The 17,380-nt window shown below is 33.1% G+C and overlaps 1 protein-coding gene across 1 annotated transcript; it reads left to right on the plus strand.

Moving 5' to 3' along the window:
- The first annotated feature begins 13,959 nt into the window (after positions 1–13,959).
- Positions 13,960–16,787, plus strand: LOC109337023 (putative E3 ubiquitin-protein ligase XBAT35). The gene is made up of 5 exons (XM_019573882.1): positions 13,960–14,253; positions 14,474–14,588; positions 14,921–15,037; positions 15,170–15,258; positions 16,153–16,787. The coding sequence occupies exons 1-5, from the start codon at positions 14,152–14,154 to the stop codon at positions 16,780–16,782; spliced, it is 1,053 nt and encodes a 350-aa protein (XP_019429427.1). The 5' UTR covers positions 13,960–14,151; the 3' UTR covers positions 16,783–16,787.
- The last annotated feature ends 593 nt before the right edge of the window (positions 16,788–17,380 follow it).

The following is a 17,380-nucleotide window of genomic DNA, read 5'->3' on the forward strand; positions in this document are numbered from 1 at the left end:
TCCGGGGTGTACCCCCTTGGCATGGCCCCGTCTATCTCTCTTGGCGCCGATCCTGATGATGAGAATCCTGTTTGGGGCCAAGTCCTAACAACATCTGGTACGCCTCGAGCTTCAGCTGGTACAGAAAGTCCGGCGGTTGCAGGTCTTCGGTCGGGCAAAGTGAATGATGCCTCCTGAACTACATAGTAAGGTGGAAGATGCAGAACTGAGCCATTGCTTACTCGATCCAGCTCCATGTCGCAAGGACCTGTGTAAGTGTGTCGATTACCCTCAACACTCCAAGTCCCCTCCTGAGACATAGTGAAGCGATATCCTCGGATCAGTGCAGATGAGTCAATCTGAACATGCGTACAAATTCACCATAAGAAAAGAGAGGGAGTAAAACATCTATGAGAACACACGAGTGCAGATATATCATGTGATCATACATAGAATTACACAGAATAATACACCAAGACAACACACGAGTACATATATATCAGGTGATCATACAAGCATATAATAACGATGAATGAAGTATAAAACTCGAGAATTTAGAATCAATATCAAAGAATATCATGTATGCAATACGATGCATGAGTCCACCATCCTTACTCCTTTATCCTCCCAATAACTATTCAGAAATAACCGAGAGTATAGTTCTCATAACAAGTCGATTTGATCACACCAAAATTATTCCTCGCAAGGATATATGATCGATATGTTCCAATGAAACTGTCCGTTTCAGGATGGTGTCATATCAAACACTTTTTAGGCATCCCTCTCATCGATCCTGATTGCAGAGAGGGATTGTCAGAGACCGTCTAGTTTGCACTGTGAGCACTGTCCGATCCAACATAATCCCTCATCCAGGAATACATGGGACTCGTCTCACCTAGACTCTCCCTTAAGACTTTGCTGAAGAATCGCCCCCATCAACGCCTTCCCTCTCAACATCTCGGGGCTCATTCGTCTCCCGTACATTTGCTCTCCACTACTTCATTTTTTACCATGGATATGCACCCTAACCGAAATTAGCAAATTATGTCTTTTAATCCATCTTTTCTAGCGATCTGCCCATCCTAAGACATCTCCCATCGGGAATGCTTCTAGTGGGTCTCGATCTTAACATATAAACAAAAAGAGAATAATTTCGGCACCACTACGAACCATCGCTGAATTATCCTGGACGACTCTCAAGCCAAACCTCTTACGGTCAGACGATCTTGCTACATGGGCACAACATAATACTTCTTAGCACCACTGTGAACCACCGCTGACTCATCCTGGACGACTCCTCTAGTCAAGCCTCTTACGGTCAAACGATCTCGTTGCGTGGGCATAATATCACACCCTCGACCTCACCTTTAACAAAGCAATTCATTACTTTTATTACTTTCAAGAATTTCATATAGTTATTTACCTTTACAACTTCTTAATGACAAACATGCCATTAGGATCTCGTATATATAAGAGTTATCGTTCAGACGACTTAAAAAGAAGTCATGTTTGTATGGAGCCCTCTCGCTCAAGCGAGAGCTATCTCGCTCAAGCAAGGGCACATCCATTTTTTAGGCATGTGTGGCTTAAGCGAGAGCTGTCTCGCTTAAGCGAGAAAACAATCAGTTCTCTTGGTGCCTATTTTAGCTCAAGCGAGAGTTGTCTCGCCCCGAGCTAAAACACTCGTTTAAAATGTACAATTGCAATAAATGAAGAACTGTTTAAAATGTACCATAGAAATAATATACCAAAAGTACTAAAATATCCTCATAAATAACATTTGTCAAGTTATGTGAGTATCTAATATATGAATGGTATCTCAGACTATTCATTTTGTAGGACTCTAAAGACCACTTAAGGAAATTTTGCCATACACTACTTTATACCTCGTTGGTGTCCTAGATTTCTTCTTCTTCGTCAACACTTGATTTAACCTCTCCTACAAGTAGAATGCATGAGTTCATTTCAAAATCTAGTAACTTGTGGAGTCAAGTAATAATTCACTAATAAAGTTAAGTCCTTGGCCATAAAACACCAATCACTTAATACCCCTCTCCTTCAAATAAGAAAAATCAAAAGATATCCTACCTACAACTTTATGTATTCCTTTTTCTTCATTTTAAACTCATACATTTGTTGAGTCCTTACTTGCTATGGTAGAATTCATATTCACATTTGCAAGAGTCGAAGTTCAGCCAATTTGAAGTTGATGTTTTGCAACAACACCTTGAAATAATTAAGCAAAGTAGATCTACTTTCTAACCTAGTTATTAATAACCATTCTCTGAAATTCATCCCGCTCTTGTTGTAGCTTCTTAGTTTTGAACTTGAGAGCTGCAATATTTAAAGCTGCCTAGAAAAATAATAATTATCACAAGAATGAAGTTCCCACAAAAAATTAAATTAAATATAATAGCATAACTATGTAACAAAAGAATTTGTGTGCTTGCAACAAAAATAGCTACAATTTATTCTTATCCTTTGCATAAGATAAAAGAATGCTTTAAGTTTCTCAAATGCAGATTCTGAAGCATGTCCTCACCGTACTAGTAATGGTTACTATCTCTTTGTCTTTGACATGCAATTTATTTCAAGCCTCTCAACCTTAGCCTCCAATCTTGATATATCGGATAATAGTCTATGACATTAAAAGAAGAAACACTATCATTTGTCATATACTAATGTTATCTTAGACAATCCAAATAACGAAAATGGAACCTAACATCATTCTATTCCATTTGTTTTTTTATGTAGGAATTACCTTTGTCTTTGTTCATGAGAAGACTTTCTAAATTCAAAATCGTGTTGTCTCTGTTGAAGCAAGAAGTATATGCCATTGCAAGTCTCCTTAATTGCAAGAACTATATGCCATTGCAAGATGGCTGAAAATAAAAAGAAATCCACAAAAGTTAGTTTAAAAGTATTAACAAAGTGGAAAATTCAATAATTTAACACATAAAAAATTTATATTCAATGTCATACTTATGACATGGATGTTTTTGCAAATATCATGCTCCATTATTAATGTGAGAAGTTCATAGTCGTATATGGATGAAAGATCCACTTATGTGAGTATTAGATAAATATTGTATGACCTTCCCTTGAGTATTTCCCATGCCTTTAAGCCATCTGGAAGGACAAAGTTTCTCAAATCAAAAGCTTCAATAAAAAGGAAAAGTAGATAGAAGAAAAATCATATGGCAAACAAATAGAAAAATAATCATGTGAGCGTTATGGCTTAAGCCTATAATTTATAGACTACCAAGTTGGAAGGTGTCATTACCATACAATCCTTGAACTTATACCGATCCCAATTCCCCATCCCACACCTATAAGAAAATATATTTTTTCATTCATTATCTTCAAATGGATGAATTTATTAAACAATGTAGAGAAATGTTAAACACACATAAAACTTAAACCACAATCATTCAGACATTTCGTCAAACACCTTATGATTATTAACATAAAAATGACAAAATGTGAACATTCGGGTAACATTTGCCACAATTAGAACAACAAATGAACTTGACCGGTCACAACAATGCTTCTTACGTTCGCAGAGAAAGTAACACAGTTGAAGGAAAATCAAATACAACAAAATCCTGAGTTTAACACAATATTTCGTATAAAAAAACATAGAAATCTGAAAATTTTGATATGAAAAAATGGGATAATCATACACAACAAACATAGCAAATGAAAATGCATACTTTCTTTCAAAATATAAAGAAGGAGATGAAGATGAAGAAAGAAGAAAGAATAAAGAAGAAAAAAGAAAGAAGAAGGAAGACAAATATATGTTTCAGCAATAGAGGATATGAAAAAATGGGATAATGATACACATCGAGCATACCTTAGGCAAATGAAAATGCATACTTTCTTTCAAAATATAAAGAAGATGAAGAAAGAAGAAAAAGATCTATTTTAGTAACATAGGATATGAAAAAAATGGGATAATCATACACAATAAACATACCTTAGGCAAATGAAAATGCATACTTTCTTTCAAAATATAGAGAAGAAGATGAAGAAAGAAGAAAAAAATATTTCAATAACAGAAGAGAGAGATGAGTTTTTTGGTAGAAATAGAGATAAGTTCAATTTGATTAGTAGATAGGTGTGGCCAAAGAAAGAAAGTGGACTATATGCACGTGTAACCATATAATATTTATGAATTCAAAATTCAAACCATCTTGTTTCTAGGAAATACTGTGCACTCAATGATTGATTTTGTTTGTTTCTAAAAATTATATGCACTATGTAATTCCTTTTTTATTTTTAAAGAAAATAATTTTGGAATGATAAATTTAACCCTTGAAAACACCAATATCAACCATAGGAGATATCCATTTTTGTAATACCACTAACCTTTTTTATTCTTATATAGAAAGTAGATTATGCTCTCATTCCACATTTCTACTCACATTTGGGGGGAAAATTTTTTAGCATGGGCCCCTCCTCTTTTCCTATGTAAACTAAACAAGGGAAAAGATATTTTTCCTCCTTTTTTTCTTCCACCCCTTTTCATTCCTTCCATTTTCTTCAATACCAAATACATCCTAAAAGATTTATTTGCATTTTTATTTTATCATTTTATTATTGCATTTGGAAATCCTAAATGACATTAAGATACTAGTTTGAGGTGAGCATGAACATGTTATACTAGATCACTTGATTTGGCCCGATCAATATCATACCTGAATATCGTTGGGTTAAGGTCAGATTCGAGTTCAGAAAATAAATTCGGATAATATTCAGGTCGCGTAAAGAACCAACATGATCGACTTGACCCATCTCATGACCACTCATTTATCATGTTTTTATATGTGTTCATTCGAATGTATATACAATAATGATATTTTTTGGTCGAACGTATAATTGATTATCTAATTTTTTCATTATATATATATGATTAACATTATATATATATATATATATATACATACTCATAATAATTAGTAATATTAATTGGAGGGACTTTGTCTATATTCTATTTAATTGGGTCTAAGATCAGGTTCACATCAACCTTTAGGGTTGGGTTAGCTTTAAGTCCAGGATCAGGTTCAGGTTCAAAAAATAACTCCACCAACATTTAGGGTCCAATAAGAGATAAGCTTTACTAGACCCAACTCGACTCCTACTTACTCCTAATACTAGCTAGGGATGAGCATGTGCCGGGTTGGGATAGGTTAAGGTTTGTCCTTACCCGACTCTAAATATTTGTCCGGTCATTTTTTGAACCCGGATGCGGCTCTAAACCCGAAGTTAACCTTACCCTAAATATTAACTGGGGTAGCCTTTAAACCTGATCCGACCTAGACCCGATTAAATATAATGCACACTCATTTTAGATAAAGACTTCTCAATGTTACTTATTATTATGAATATGTAATTTGACATATAAAATGATATATGTATATATATTATTATTAATCATGTATATATGATGAAAAATTAGATAATCAATGATACTTTCGACCAAAAGATATCATTACCATGTGTACATTTGAGTAGAAACATATACAAGCATGATGAGTGAGTAAGTGATCATGGGATGGGACGGGTCGGGTCATGCTTGGTCCATACCCGACCCTAAATATTGACCGAGTCTATATTTTGAACTCAAACTCAGCCCTAGACCCAATCAAACCCAACACTATTCGGGCCGATCATAAACAAGTCATGCTAGGTAAGTGGGTAGGACTAATCACCCCTAATACTAGCTACTCAAAAGTAATTTAACAGATAGTTAAATTGTTGAAAAAATATAAATAGATTAAAAAACATAATTAATTATAACAAATGTTATATAGACATTTAAAAATTAGTTTTTTTTATTAGTAGTTTGATAAATTAAAAATAAGTATCACATATAATCAGTATTATAAAATTTGGATCGAACCGTATAAAAAATGAATTGACTCACTTTATGACTCTAACCATTTATGCCTAAAATCGGTTACTTAGATGGTCGGACCGATTGAACCGTCTGAGTCAATAAAAAATATTTGTCACTTATTTGTAGTTATATTTGTCACTTATTAATTTATATTTTAGCATTGTTTAATTAAATTTTAAACTTATGTGCACTTTTATTTGACGACATTTTCAACTTATTTGTGACATTTTATGGTAGCGAAATATTCTCTATTGATTATTTAATTAGGTATAATAATATTTTGAAATTTCGAATATAGAATTATTAAATAAGGATAGCTAATATTATGATTTTTAGTATTTTTTTTATTAAATCGAGTTAACCAGTTCAATTATTAATCTATTGGTCCAACCAGTGACTCAGAGTCGTGACTGAGTTATGAACTAGTCCGATTTTAATAATACTACATATAATAACCAAATTAAAATTGTGTTAAATATATATATATATATATATATATATATATATATATATATATATATATATATATATATATATATATCTGACTAAATTAAAACATGTAGCATATACGAACCAAACTAATATGTATTGATAACATCATTAGAACTTAGAAAATTAGATAGCATGATGAAAACTTATTTATTAATAAGGATTTATTATGTATATACCGACAATGTAAGTGTTTTTTACCTCGTCAGCAAATTATTCACCATTGATTTGTTAATCACTATTGACTCTATAAAAAAATAACACAAATTAATGATGAATAATGTACTGACAATGTAAATTTAATCTGTTGATAATGTAAAAAAGTTACTGTCAGTGTATATATTTTAAACTTTATTAATAATTGCATATGTGAAGATCATTTTTACATTTTGCACCTAGAGATACTAAATTAAACATGTACATCATAAATATATAGTTATGCCAAAAAAAAGTGAAAATATTTTCAACATATTATTGTAATCGACGTTCTTGGACGAATAGAAAAATTAATAATTAGGTTTCTTGCACGATTTTCAAAAAGGGAAAGAGAAATATTTGTAGATGGGAGGAAAAGTTGAGAAATGTTCAATTGAAGAACTAGGTCTTGAAGATGAATCAGAAAGACCCAGCAATGCATACTAGGATGAGCATGGTCTCCTGGTTGGAGCAACACTGATATGTAGGACTAAAATCGAGTCGAACCGAGTCGAATCAGAGTTCAGTTCGATAAGGATTGACTCAGCTTGAAACTCGACTCGATTTCGATACGAGTTATTTTTTTAGCTCGAATTCGGCTCAGTTAAAGTTCGTGATCCGTTCGGTTCAATTCGAATGGTTCATTTGAACAACTCAAATAATTAATTAAAATTTGAAAAATACTTCAAAAGGTTATATATATATATATATATATATATATATATATATATATATATATATATATATATATATATATATCTGACTAAATTAAAACATGTAGCATATACGAACCAAACTAATATGTATTGATAACATCATTAGAACTTAGAAAATTAGATAGCATGATGAAAACTTATTTATTAATCAATTTCTAGCTCAAGTTCAACTCATTTGGTTAATGAACCAAGTTTATCAAGTTAAATAACGAATCAAGTTTCAAACGAATACCGAGTTAGTTCGGTTCATTGTTAGACCTACTGATAAGTATCTACTTGACAACTCCAAGAGTAAGATCCAGGGGAAGAGAAACAAATAAAGAACTAAATCTTTTCCATGTTTTTTATGTCCATGTGTACAAATGTCAATTTTCTGATAATATATTGTAACAAAATAGAAGAACATGACCAACAAAGTGTTATTCTAGTGATGTAAATAATTAGTTCTTTACATAAGGTTGAGGATACTCTTGATAGCACACAAAAATAGTTCATGATTACATTGATGTCCATTTCTTTAATGGTACTGTCTAAAAAACTAGACCTCCATGCAATTTGTTATATCACACGCATATTGTTAGAAATTCATAATTTCTAATTAAGGTAAACATCATATATTTAATACAATTATATTGATTATTTATTTTGGGTTATAAAACTTATGACAATCTCTAGGGGCTACCTTTGTTTAGAATCGTTTTAAGCTTGAATTTATGAGTGATTTATAAGGAAATTTGGTTTTGAGTTTATTTAAGGTTTTAGGCTAATTTTCGGATGGAGTGTGATGGATAATTGGGTTAGGGTTGTGTGTTTGGGGTTGAATACTTTAGGTCACGGCTAGGGTAGTTGTTTTATGGCTTTTGTGAGGGTTAAGGCTACAGTTGAGGATTGTGATTTAGGATGATGAATGACTTCTTGGAAAGGTCTTGATTTGGTAGGTTTTAGGATAAGTGTTGAGGTTGTTCGATGGACAGGTTATGTAGGGTTTTGGATTAAGGTTGGTTACCTGCTTTAGATGAGGATGACTTGGTTTAGGGTAGGTATTTGAGGGCTGCTGGTCACGGTTGATCTTTAGTGAAGGAATTTAATTTGTAGTGTGAGTGAGGCACAATGGAATATGGGAAAGATAGGAAGGGGAAAGGTGCCACAAGTTAAGGTAACTTGATAAGTTAAGTGAGGTTCGCCACAAGCTAGGAAGCTTGATAAGAACATTAATGATGGTCACGACCACTTAGATAATTTAGGAGATGACTTCTCAACTAAAGAACTCAGATTTTTAATCCAAATAAAACTTAATTTTATTAACGAATAATCAAAATTATAAATAGACAGATTTGCCTTACTGAAAAGATAAAGATAAAATCTAATTTACAAATTGAAATTTGAAGATAAAATCTTAACTAACATAATCTTAACAAACATAATCTAATTTGATCAATTTTGGTTGGATTGAGTTGTTGGATGAGTTGACTTGAACTTGAAGTTGAAATTCCACCCTAGACTTGGTCGAGGTCCTCTAAGGTTGGCTTTAGTTTGCACACGGTTTGATCCTATTTTTAAGGGTCTTGGAAGCGACTTGGCCTTCATGGAATCTGGTTGAGCTTAGCTTGATTAGGATAGCCGTGACTTGATATTTACCTTATTTTTAAGGGGCTGATTTATTACCTATCTTTGAGGCTTTATCTTCCATAATTTGAGCCCCCTATCTATTCACACATGATTTGGCCAACCGAAATCATGATATTCCTCATATTATCTTTATAATACCTTCATGATAATTCTTTTAATCAACTTAATTTCCCTTTGAAATAGTTGGATGAAACAAGCTCCTTGCCTTTCTCTTACATGTCCTAGTCATGTCATGTCTTGTCCTTGGCCTTATACAAAAGTTTGTAGCCGTGTCAATCTAGCCATATTGCACTTGTCTTAGCCGTGACTTCCTTTCCTTGTCAAATTTGTTGGGGATGTTTGAAATATGTTATTATATGATGTCCCACATTGCCTAGCATTAGAGTAGGGTTGAATATCAATGTTATATATTGGACTCAAGTTCCTTGTTGTAATGTGCACCAGATATAAGCACCAAATAGAAACACCCCAAGGGCAGGTGGGCCCATGGGTGTGATAAGGTTTGTAATCATTATTCTCTAATAATATCTTGGTAACCGCTCAGCGTTCACGGGGACGTAGGCACGATTGGCCGAACCCTATTTACAAATTCCTTTGTTTCTTCTCTTCTCTATTTATTCTATGTCCTTTATTTGATTGTTTGTGGCCAATGTTGCGCAACTATCGCTTTCGCTGCACCAACAATTGGTATCAGAGCCAATTGGTAGATGGCTCTTAACCCTGACATCAGATAAAGCCTAAAGAGGGTGAAGGCGTGATGGCTAGACAAGGTGTGTCAAAGGTAATGGAAAATATAGAGTATATCAGTTGAGGAAGAATGAAACATGGCAGAACTGTGGTGTGGACGATGTATATGTTGATCTAGCATCCTAGAAATTCATGTACTGGATTAGGATCAAAGTGGAGATAGAGACTCATGTGTTGAGTTTGACCCAGAGATAGGTGCTGACAATATCTCTCTAGATGTTGAGAGATTGTTCTCATTTGAGATGGGAAGTGGAATATCCTAATGGCGTGTGTGAGACGTCATAGTGAAAGATGTTAATTGTTAGCATATCCACAAAAGCATAGAGGCGCTCACTGACTTTGATGTAGGGTGTAACATTGGCATTGGCTTTGATGCAAGTTGTAACACGAGCATTGGTAGATATGCGAGGGTGTAACATGGGCATTGACTTGGATGCAAGGATGAGACACAAACATTAGGGTGTAACATGGGCATTGGCTTTGAGGCAAGTTGTAACACGAGCATTGGTAGAGACGCAGAGGTGTGACATGGGCATTACCTTGGATGCAAGGATGTGACACAAACATTAGTTAGCATTGACGCAAGGTGTGTGTTGTGGGTATACTCCTTATGGTGGAGTATGATAGTTCTTTTGAACTAGGATTATCCGAGTAGACAATGGTGGTAGCGGTTGAAGCTTTCCAAGGAAGCTCTAAGGTTCAGTTTGACTGAGTATTGAAGAGGACGATTGTTGGTGAACTTTTGTGTAGAGGTTCTAATATATCGAAAGACTTCCAAGCAATAGGTGACTAGGCGGCGTGTTCCATTTTATGGTGGTACATGAAGTTGCACTACAAGTTTGGAGAGCTAGGCTCTTGGTAACATCGTCAAGGATACTCATAAGGTCTATGTTGTAGGGAGCAGTTAAAGAGAATTAGACATTGAACAAGGTGAAGTCATATATTCGTTAAGGTGGAGATTCTTGTATAGATTTCCTAAGGAGCGAGATATTCGTCTATTTCAATCAAGGTGAAGATTATTGGGGATGTTTGAAATATGTTATTATATAAAGTCTCACATTGCCTAGCTTTAGAGTATAGTTGAATATCAATATTATATATTGGACTCAGATCCATTGTTGTAATGTGCACTAGATATAAGCACCAAATAGAAACACCCCATGGGTAGGTGGGCCCATGGGTGTGATATGGTTTGTAATCCTTATTCTCTAATAATATCTTGGTAACCGCTCATCGCTCCCGGGGACATAGTCACGATTGGCCGAACCCCGTTAACAAATTCTATTGTTTCTTCTCTTCTCTATTTATTCTATGCCCTTTATTTGATTGCTTGTGACCAACGCTGCACAACAATCGCTTCCGTTGCACCAACAAAACTACTTGACCACTAATGGACCATGTTACAATAAATTCCCAACCCTCCCATAATGTATTGAAATGAAATATTTGGCATAAAATAAACTTCTAAGACTATATGAGAATAAGTTCTCAGTTATTTATAACAATGTAAATAAAACTAAGATAAGTAAATTCCCTAAGGACATAAATATCCTTCTCCCATGCCCTTTTTGGGTCAATTGTGTCCTTTGAGACCTTAAGGACTTTTGTATTAGCTCTGGCCCTAGTTGTAGGACATCTTTCACCTCTCTTGCCCTTTGATTCATATGCTGCCATAGGAGGGTTTACATAAAAAACAAGTGATCTAATTAATGATAACCTATAAGACTTCTAAAATTGATAACGAATATGAGCTTAATGAGTGGATACCCAAACGGTTAACCTATAGGGGATAATGGGAATCCTATAAGTTAACACATAAGGAACAGTTATGGTCCACAATATACCAAATCACATGTAGTTTTCACCTCTTCCCATCAGAGATAAAACGAGGTTCACAAAATGAATTAATGATTTGATTGAGGAAGGCCATCATACCAAAATTCTTTCAAAAGAGATATCAAAGGAGTAGAACAAAGAACGTGAATTCGAGTATAACTTTATATTTTGTTTTATATTATGTGTGAGAAACATAATATTTAAGATCCTATATTGGTATTTCACTAATCTACCAAATTTCTAACACATATATTATATATTCTTTGCTATAGAAAAATGAGATGAAAAGTGGTATAATCACAAGCAAATATTATATATTCCGATTCCAGCTTCACATTAAAGGATAAGAATTTTCTGTGACAAAGTAATCATGTTCCTGTGTACCTAGCTAACCAAACTACATAGAATAATGTAAAAATATTAATTTATGTTATTATAATATTTCTTTTTAGTTAAGCTAAATTTTTTAATTGAATGTAGACACCAATTATAATAGAAATGAAGACAAGTGATCCTCATCCTACATAAGGAACATTTCCTTCGATAGGAAGAAATCAAACTTGGCGTTAACACGGTTTCTTTCTGTATTACATTTATTTAGAAATATGTCTCTGTCTTACTTATTTATACAGCATATTTAAATAATAATTGAAATCTCTAAAACAAATTGAGACAGCCACTTGTATTATACGAGGAAATGGATTGAGAGTGTCAATTTTTATCATTAAAGCACCCAATTATAAAATCAAATGGGTGATTGATTAGGGAGTCATATGTTTGATTTTTATTGGGTAACATTTGGGTTCCACTATTTTATATTGAGTATGTGAAAATATTCACTAACAAAGTTAGGCCAAATATGATAAGAATATTTCAAATGGGAATATGATTTATTTTTTGATATAATCAATAGTATTATATAAATAAGAAACTAATGTTTTGTTGAGTTGCATGTTTTTCCTCCTAACTCCTAACAATCAATACTTTGACTTTAAACCTAATATGTCACATGAGTATTTACTAAGATGTTACCACACTAAACCAATATTGTATTGGTTAGAATATATGCATGTGGCTCAGAAAAAATCCAATGACAATTTTAAAAAATAAATCATAAATAATTCAACCATCAAAATTGGTCCTCTCAATTTTTTATTATTTTTTCTAAAATGGAAAGATCCACAAATCAAATGCCCATATTTTATGGAGTTAGAATTTTTTAGAGAGATAAATATCGACATAAATAACATGAAAAATATAAAGATATAACATTTTTATTATTTAAATATAATTATATGAATATATATTTTTATTGTAAGTGTAAAAATAAAATTTTGTCAAACCTAATTCCATTTTCTCTCCAAAAGTTATAAGAATATTTATATTTATAGTATATATTTATATTTATATATCTATACTATATATAAAGCCAAAACTTAAAATAACTTCTTTTATGATGTAATTTTCATTTCCTATATTGCCCTTAACATTATTTAATTTTTACAAAAAAACTATATAATCCTAAGAAACTACCACTAATGTATTAATTAACCACATATCTCACCTTAAATTAAACATTATCATAATCACACAAAAAATATAATATAAAGTACACCGAACACAATAAATACATTTAATTCAAAAATAAAATATATAAAAATTGAATATGTAGTATCACACAATATTTGCCGGCAGACACGAAGTGTAACTTCCACTACAGTATAATTTTCACTTCTTGTTTTGCCCTTAACATTATATAAAGGCAAAACATAGTGTAACTTCCACTACGGTATAATTTCCACTTCCTGTTTTGTCCTTAACATTATTTAATTTTTACAAAAAACACATCTAACCCTAAATAATCACTACCAACGCATTAATTAACTACACCTCTCACCTTAAAGTGGATATTATCATAAATACAAAAATTATAATATAAATTACACATAATACAACAAATATATTCCAATTCTAAAAAATGAAATATATAAAATTAGATACTTAATACTATATAATATTGACCGACAGACACGATGTGTCTGTACACACTAGTAATTTATAAAAGAGAAAAAAAATATTAACAGTTTTTATACTATTATTATATTATTCGCTATTTATTTTCAATCATCATTCATTCTTAAATATAATTAAATAAAATTAATAAAAATGAATTATGTACTAACTTTTAAATCTTTTATAACTGTGGCCCATAATTTATTTATTTTTTTTGTAAAACTACTTCAACACAATAAAGTCTAATATTTCTCTAAGTCTAAAAAGGGTAGGGAAGACAAAAGAAGACTTTAGAGCCTCTCTAACAGAGTATATTTGGCTCTGTCTTCCCTTTCACTTTCACAATACTCAACTTAGAGACTATTTCTCTTGTCATTTTCCGTGGACATGGTTTTGTTGAATATTTATACTTTTAGCCCTCACTCACTTTCCCCCCAAACCCTTAACCTTTTCAATTATTATTATTATTCAAAACGATCATACTTCTATTACATTTTTCAGCAAAGTTCAAAATTTTCCTAGAAAATTTCCTGATTCAATTGAAACCCAATTTTACTTCGCTACATTTCAGAATTTGTGAAAAACTTATAAAAAAAGAAAGAAAGAAAAAGGGTCCAATTTTGGTTCTGAGTTTGTATTTATCTGATGGGACAATCGCAATCCAAAGACGAATTGCTCTACCAGCAAGTCATTTATGGGAACGTTGAAGGAATCAAATCCCTTAATAGAGAAGGTGCAGGCCTTGAGGTAAAATTTCCGAGTCAAAATCTCATGTAAAGTGTGAATTTTGTAAGAGAAAAAATGTATATGGCAGTGTATGAGTTCTGGTGTATGATGTAGTGACTGTGTATAAGTCTTTATATTAACAATTTATAGATATTACACTTTTTTTTAATGGGTAGTGGGTTAATGGGATTGAATACATCCGATGTTGATTTTGATGGTTTTGTTGATAATTTTGATGCAGTGGATGGATATAGAAGGAAAGACACCCTTGATTGTTGCTTGTATGAATCCTGAGCTTTATAATGTTGCTAAAACTTTGATAGAACTTGGAGCCAATGTCAATGCTTACCGTCCAGGTATGATTTATGAGTGCATTAGTTTGATTATTGGGAAAATGTTGCGGATTGGTATGACTGGAATTGAATGGTATAGAGTCAATTGCCATTGAAATTTTTTGATGCTTGGTAGTAAAATTAACCCTCAAACTTAGGACTCTGGGAGCTTGAGTTGTGTAGTTTTTATGTTTACGGAAATTTTAGATTTCTTCTTATTTGAGATGGTTTTTTCTTGTTTATCGTTGTTGTCATCAGTGATGTTCATGGACAAGTATTGTTGTGGTGGAAATTGAAAAAGGAACTTGATTTATATTTTCAATTTGATTCATCTATTGGTTTCAACTATTTTTTAGGTCGTCATGCTGGGACTGGTTTCAACTATTTTTTCGGTTGTCATGCTGGGACACCATTGCATCATGCAGCTAAAAGGGGCCTTGAAAGTACTGTCAAGCTACTTCTTTCTCATGGAGGTAAAATCAAGTGTTTACATATCAGCAAAGCTTGACTATTTCCATTCATTTGAATTTTAGAAATCCAACAAGTGTTATTTGATTTTCAATTGTGAATATATTTTTATGGGATTTACTATTTGATCTTTTCAGCCAATGCTTTAGTCTTGAATGATGATTGTCAAACTGCTCTTGAGGTTGCAAGGGCCAAAGGGCACACCAATGTTGTTCGTGCATTTGAGGTACATTTAAACTTTGTCATGTAATATTATTGTGTTGAAGTATGAAGTTGAATGAGCTGTTTGTTTTCTCTCTCTTCTCTTTATCATGATATCTGAAGCATCTAAGTTTTTCAACTTATCACAAATGGGCGGGGTGGGCTATAATATTGAGCTAAGAATGGGGTGGACTGTCAACTAACCAGATGTCAATGGAGTTTAGTGTAATTTACTCTTAACTTAGAAGATGGTTGTGGTTTCAGATTTCTGGGCATCAATCATGCTCCAATTTCCTGATATATATCCATTGTTGATAACTATTTAAACCACTGTCGGGAAACCGGATTTACTTTATTCTCTGTTTTTTGGTAAGAAAATTGAGTGGTCAAATTGAAATTTTCTGCAATTTTCTAAAGCTTTATGGTTGCACAGTATTTGATGTACTACAAACATTATATTCAAAGATGGGGCAATCCTTTTTATTTCACAGAAATTTGCAATTTCATTTACTTCATCACATCTAGAAACCGGTGCATTTCTAATATAGTTTATATTAAGTAATTCCCAATCTCAATATTTTGGACAATACCAAATAATAATGCCTGATTCCCTTTCCACCAGAATATTATTTTACTTTATTTTGCCTCTGGCAGTTGGCTGATTTCAGTCATTCAAATCATAACAGCATATATTAAAACCATTTCCATTATCTTTATTTCTGTTATCTTCTCTGTGAAATGCTTTCTTTTATAGGACTTACATTTTTTGCTTTTCAAACTGATTGTAAAAAAAGGGTTTCTGATAGTCCATTTGCAACCTAGAAAATGTTTAAAAGGTTTCATCTAATAAATCTGTCCATGCATGACTCCCTTGCTCTGTTGCTCATTGCATGATGCATTAATCCTCGGTTTTTTTCAGGTAAATCCACGATTTTTGCATAATGATTTGGCTATAGTTCCACCAGCAACACCACCAGCTGCAGAAGACCCAGAGCTAGCTATGGCTATCCATGCATCCCTTCAGCATGCCATTAATGACAGGTCACCTTTCCCAGATGCCCATCCAAACTTTGAAGCAAGCTCCTCAACTGGAAGGAACAATACAAGCAAGCATGGTTTTGTAGGTACAAAAAATCCAAATACCAGTGGAAGTATGAATTTACATGAAGCTGAGCAAGGTGGCAATAATCAGCATGTCCAAATCCTTGAAAATGATATTCTCTCTGATGGGCATACTACTAGTGGCCTGGATTTCAATCCATCGGTGCCTCCAGTTACTGTCGTAGTTCTAGTAGGTGGCCCGATTCAATATCCGTCAATTGATTTAAGCCCAAGTGATACGTCATCTCCAGTTGTTGACAAAAAAAATGCTGATGAAAATAGTTCTTCGTGTGTTATATGCTTAGACGCTCCAGCAGAAGGAGCATGCATACCCTGTGGCCATGTTGCTGGATGCATGTCTTGCTTGAATGAGGTCAAAACAAAGAAGTTGGGTTGCCCAGTATGTAGAGCTAAGATTAACCAGGTCATAAAGCTGTATCATGTTTGAGATTTTGGAACTCTTGGAGTGACTAATTAAGCTAATAATCATCACAAAGAAATGAAGGAAGCAAGGATCACAAACTGATTTCCAAATTCCTTCTTCCTTCATGTTTATTTTTATGTTTATCATTGGGCCTTCTCTAGTTTTACTTTTGGCCCATTCCTTCTCTTAGTGAGTTTTAGAAGGTTGTTACTTTTCAGGGGTGGTTATTTTTGTTTTGAATAACCATCAAAAGTTACTATAAATAGCCATGTACATTCCCATTGATAATCAATAAAAAATTTCCTTAAGGTATTCTTTTAATCATCTTCACGTTCCTTTTGTTTTCTCCCTCATTTCGTTTTTCTTTCACTTTCCAAGATGGGATACCATGTTTAACATGGTATTAGAGCCATCTCTGGGTAAAATCATCTCTGCTGCAAACATCTTTGCTCTTCTTTGATTCTATCTTCTTCTCCATTTCATTTTCACGTCGACATATTCATCCTAATCTTCACAAATGGAAACTCGTACCATCCAACCTATGATTCCGATTCAAGATCCATCTTCTCTGTTCTTTATGCACGTCAATGAGAACCTTGGAGTAGCTATTGTTTCAAAGCTT

Source organism: Lupinus angustifolius, unplaced genomic scaffold (genome assembly GCF_001865875.1).
Source record: "Lupinus angustifolius cultivar Tanjil unplaced genomic scaffold, LupAngTanjil_v1.0 Scaffold_1_748, whole genome shotgun sequence".
NCBI classification, from domain to species: Eukaryota; Viridiplantae; Streptophyta; class Magnoliopsida; order Fabales; family Fabaceae; genus Lupinus; species Lupinus angustifolius.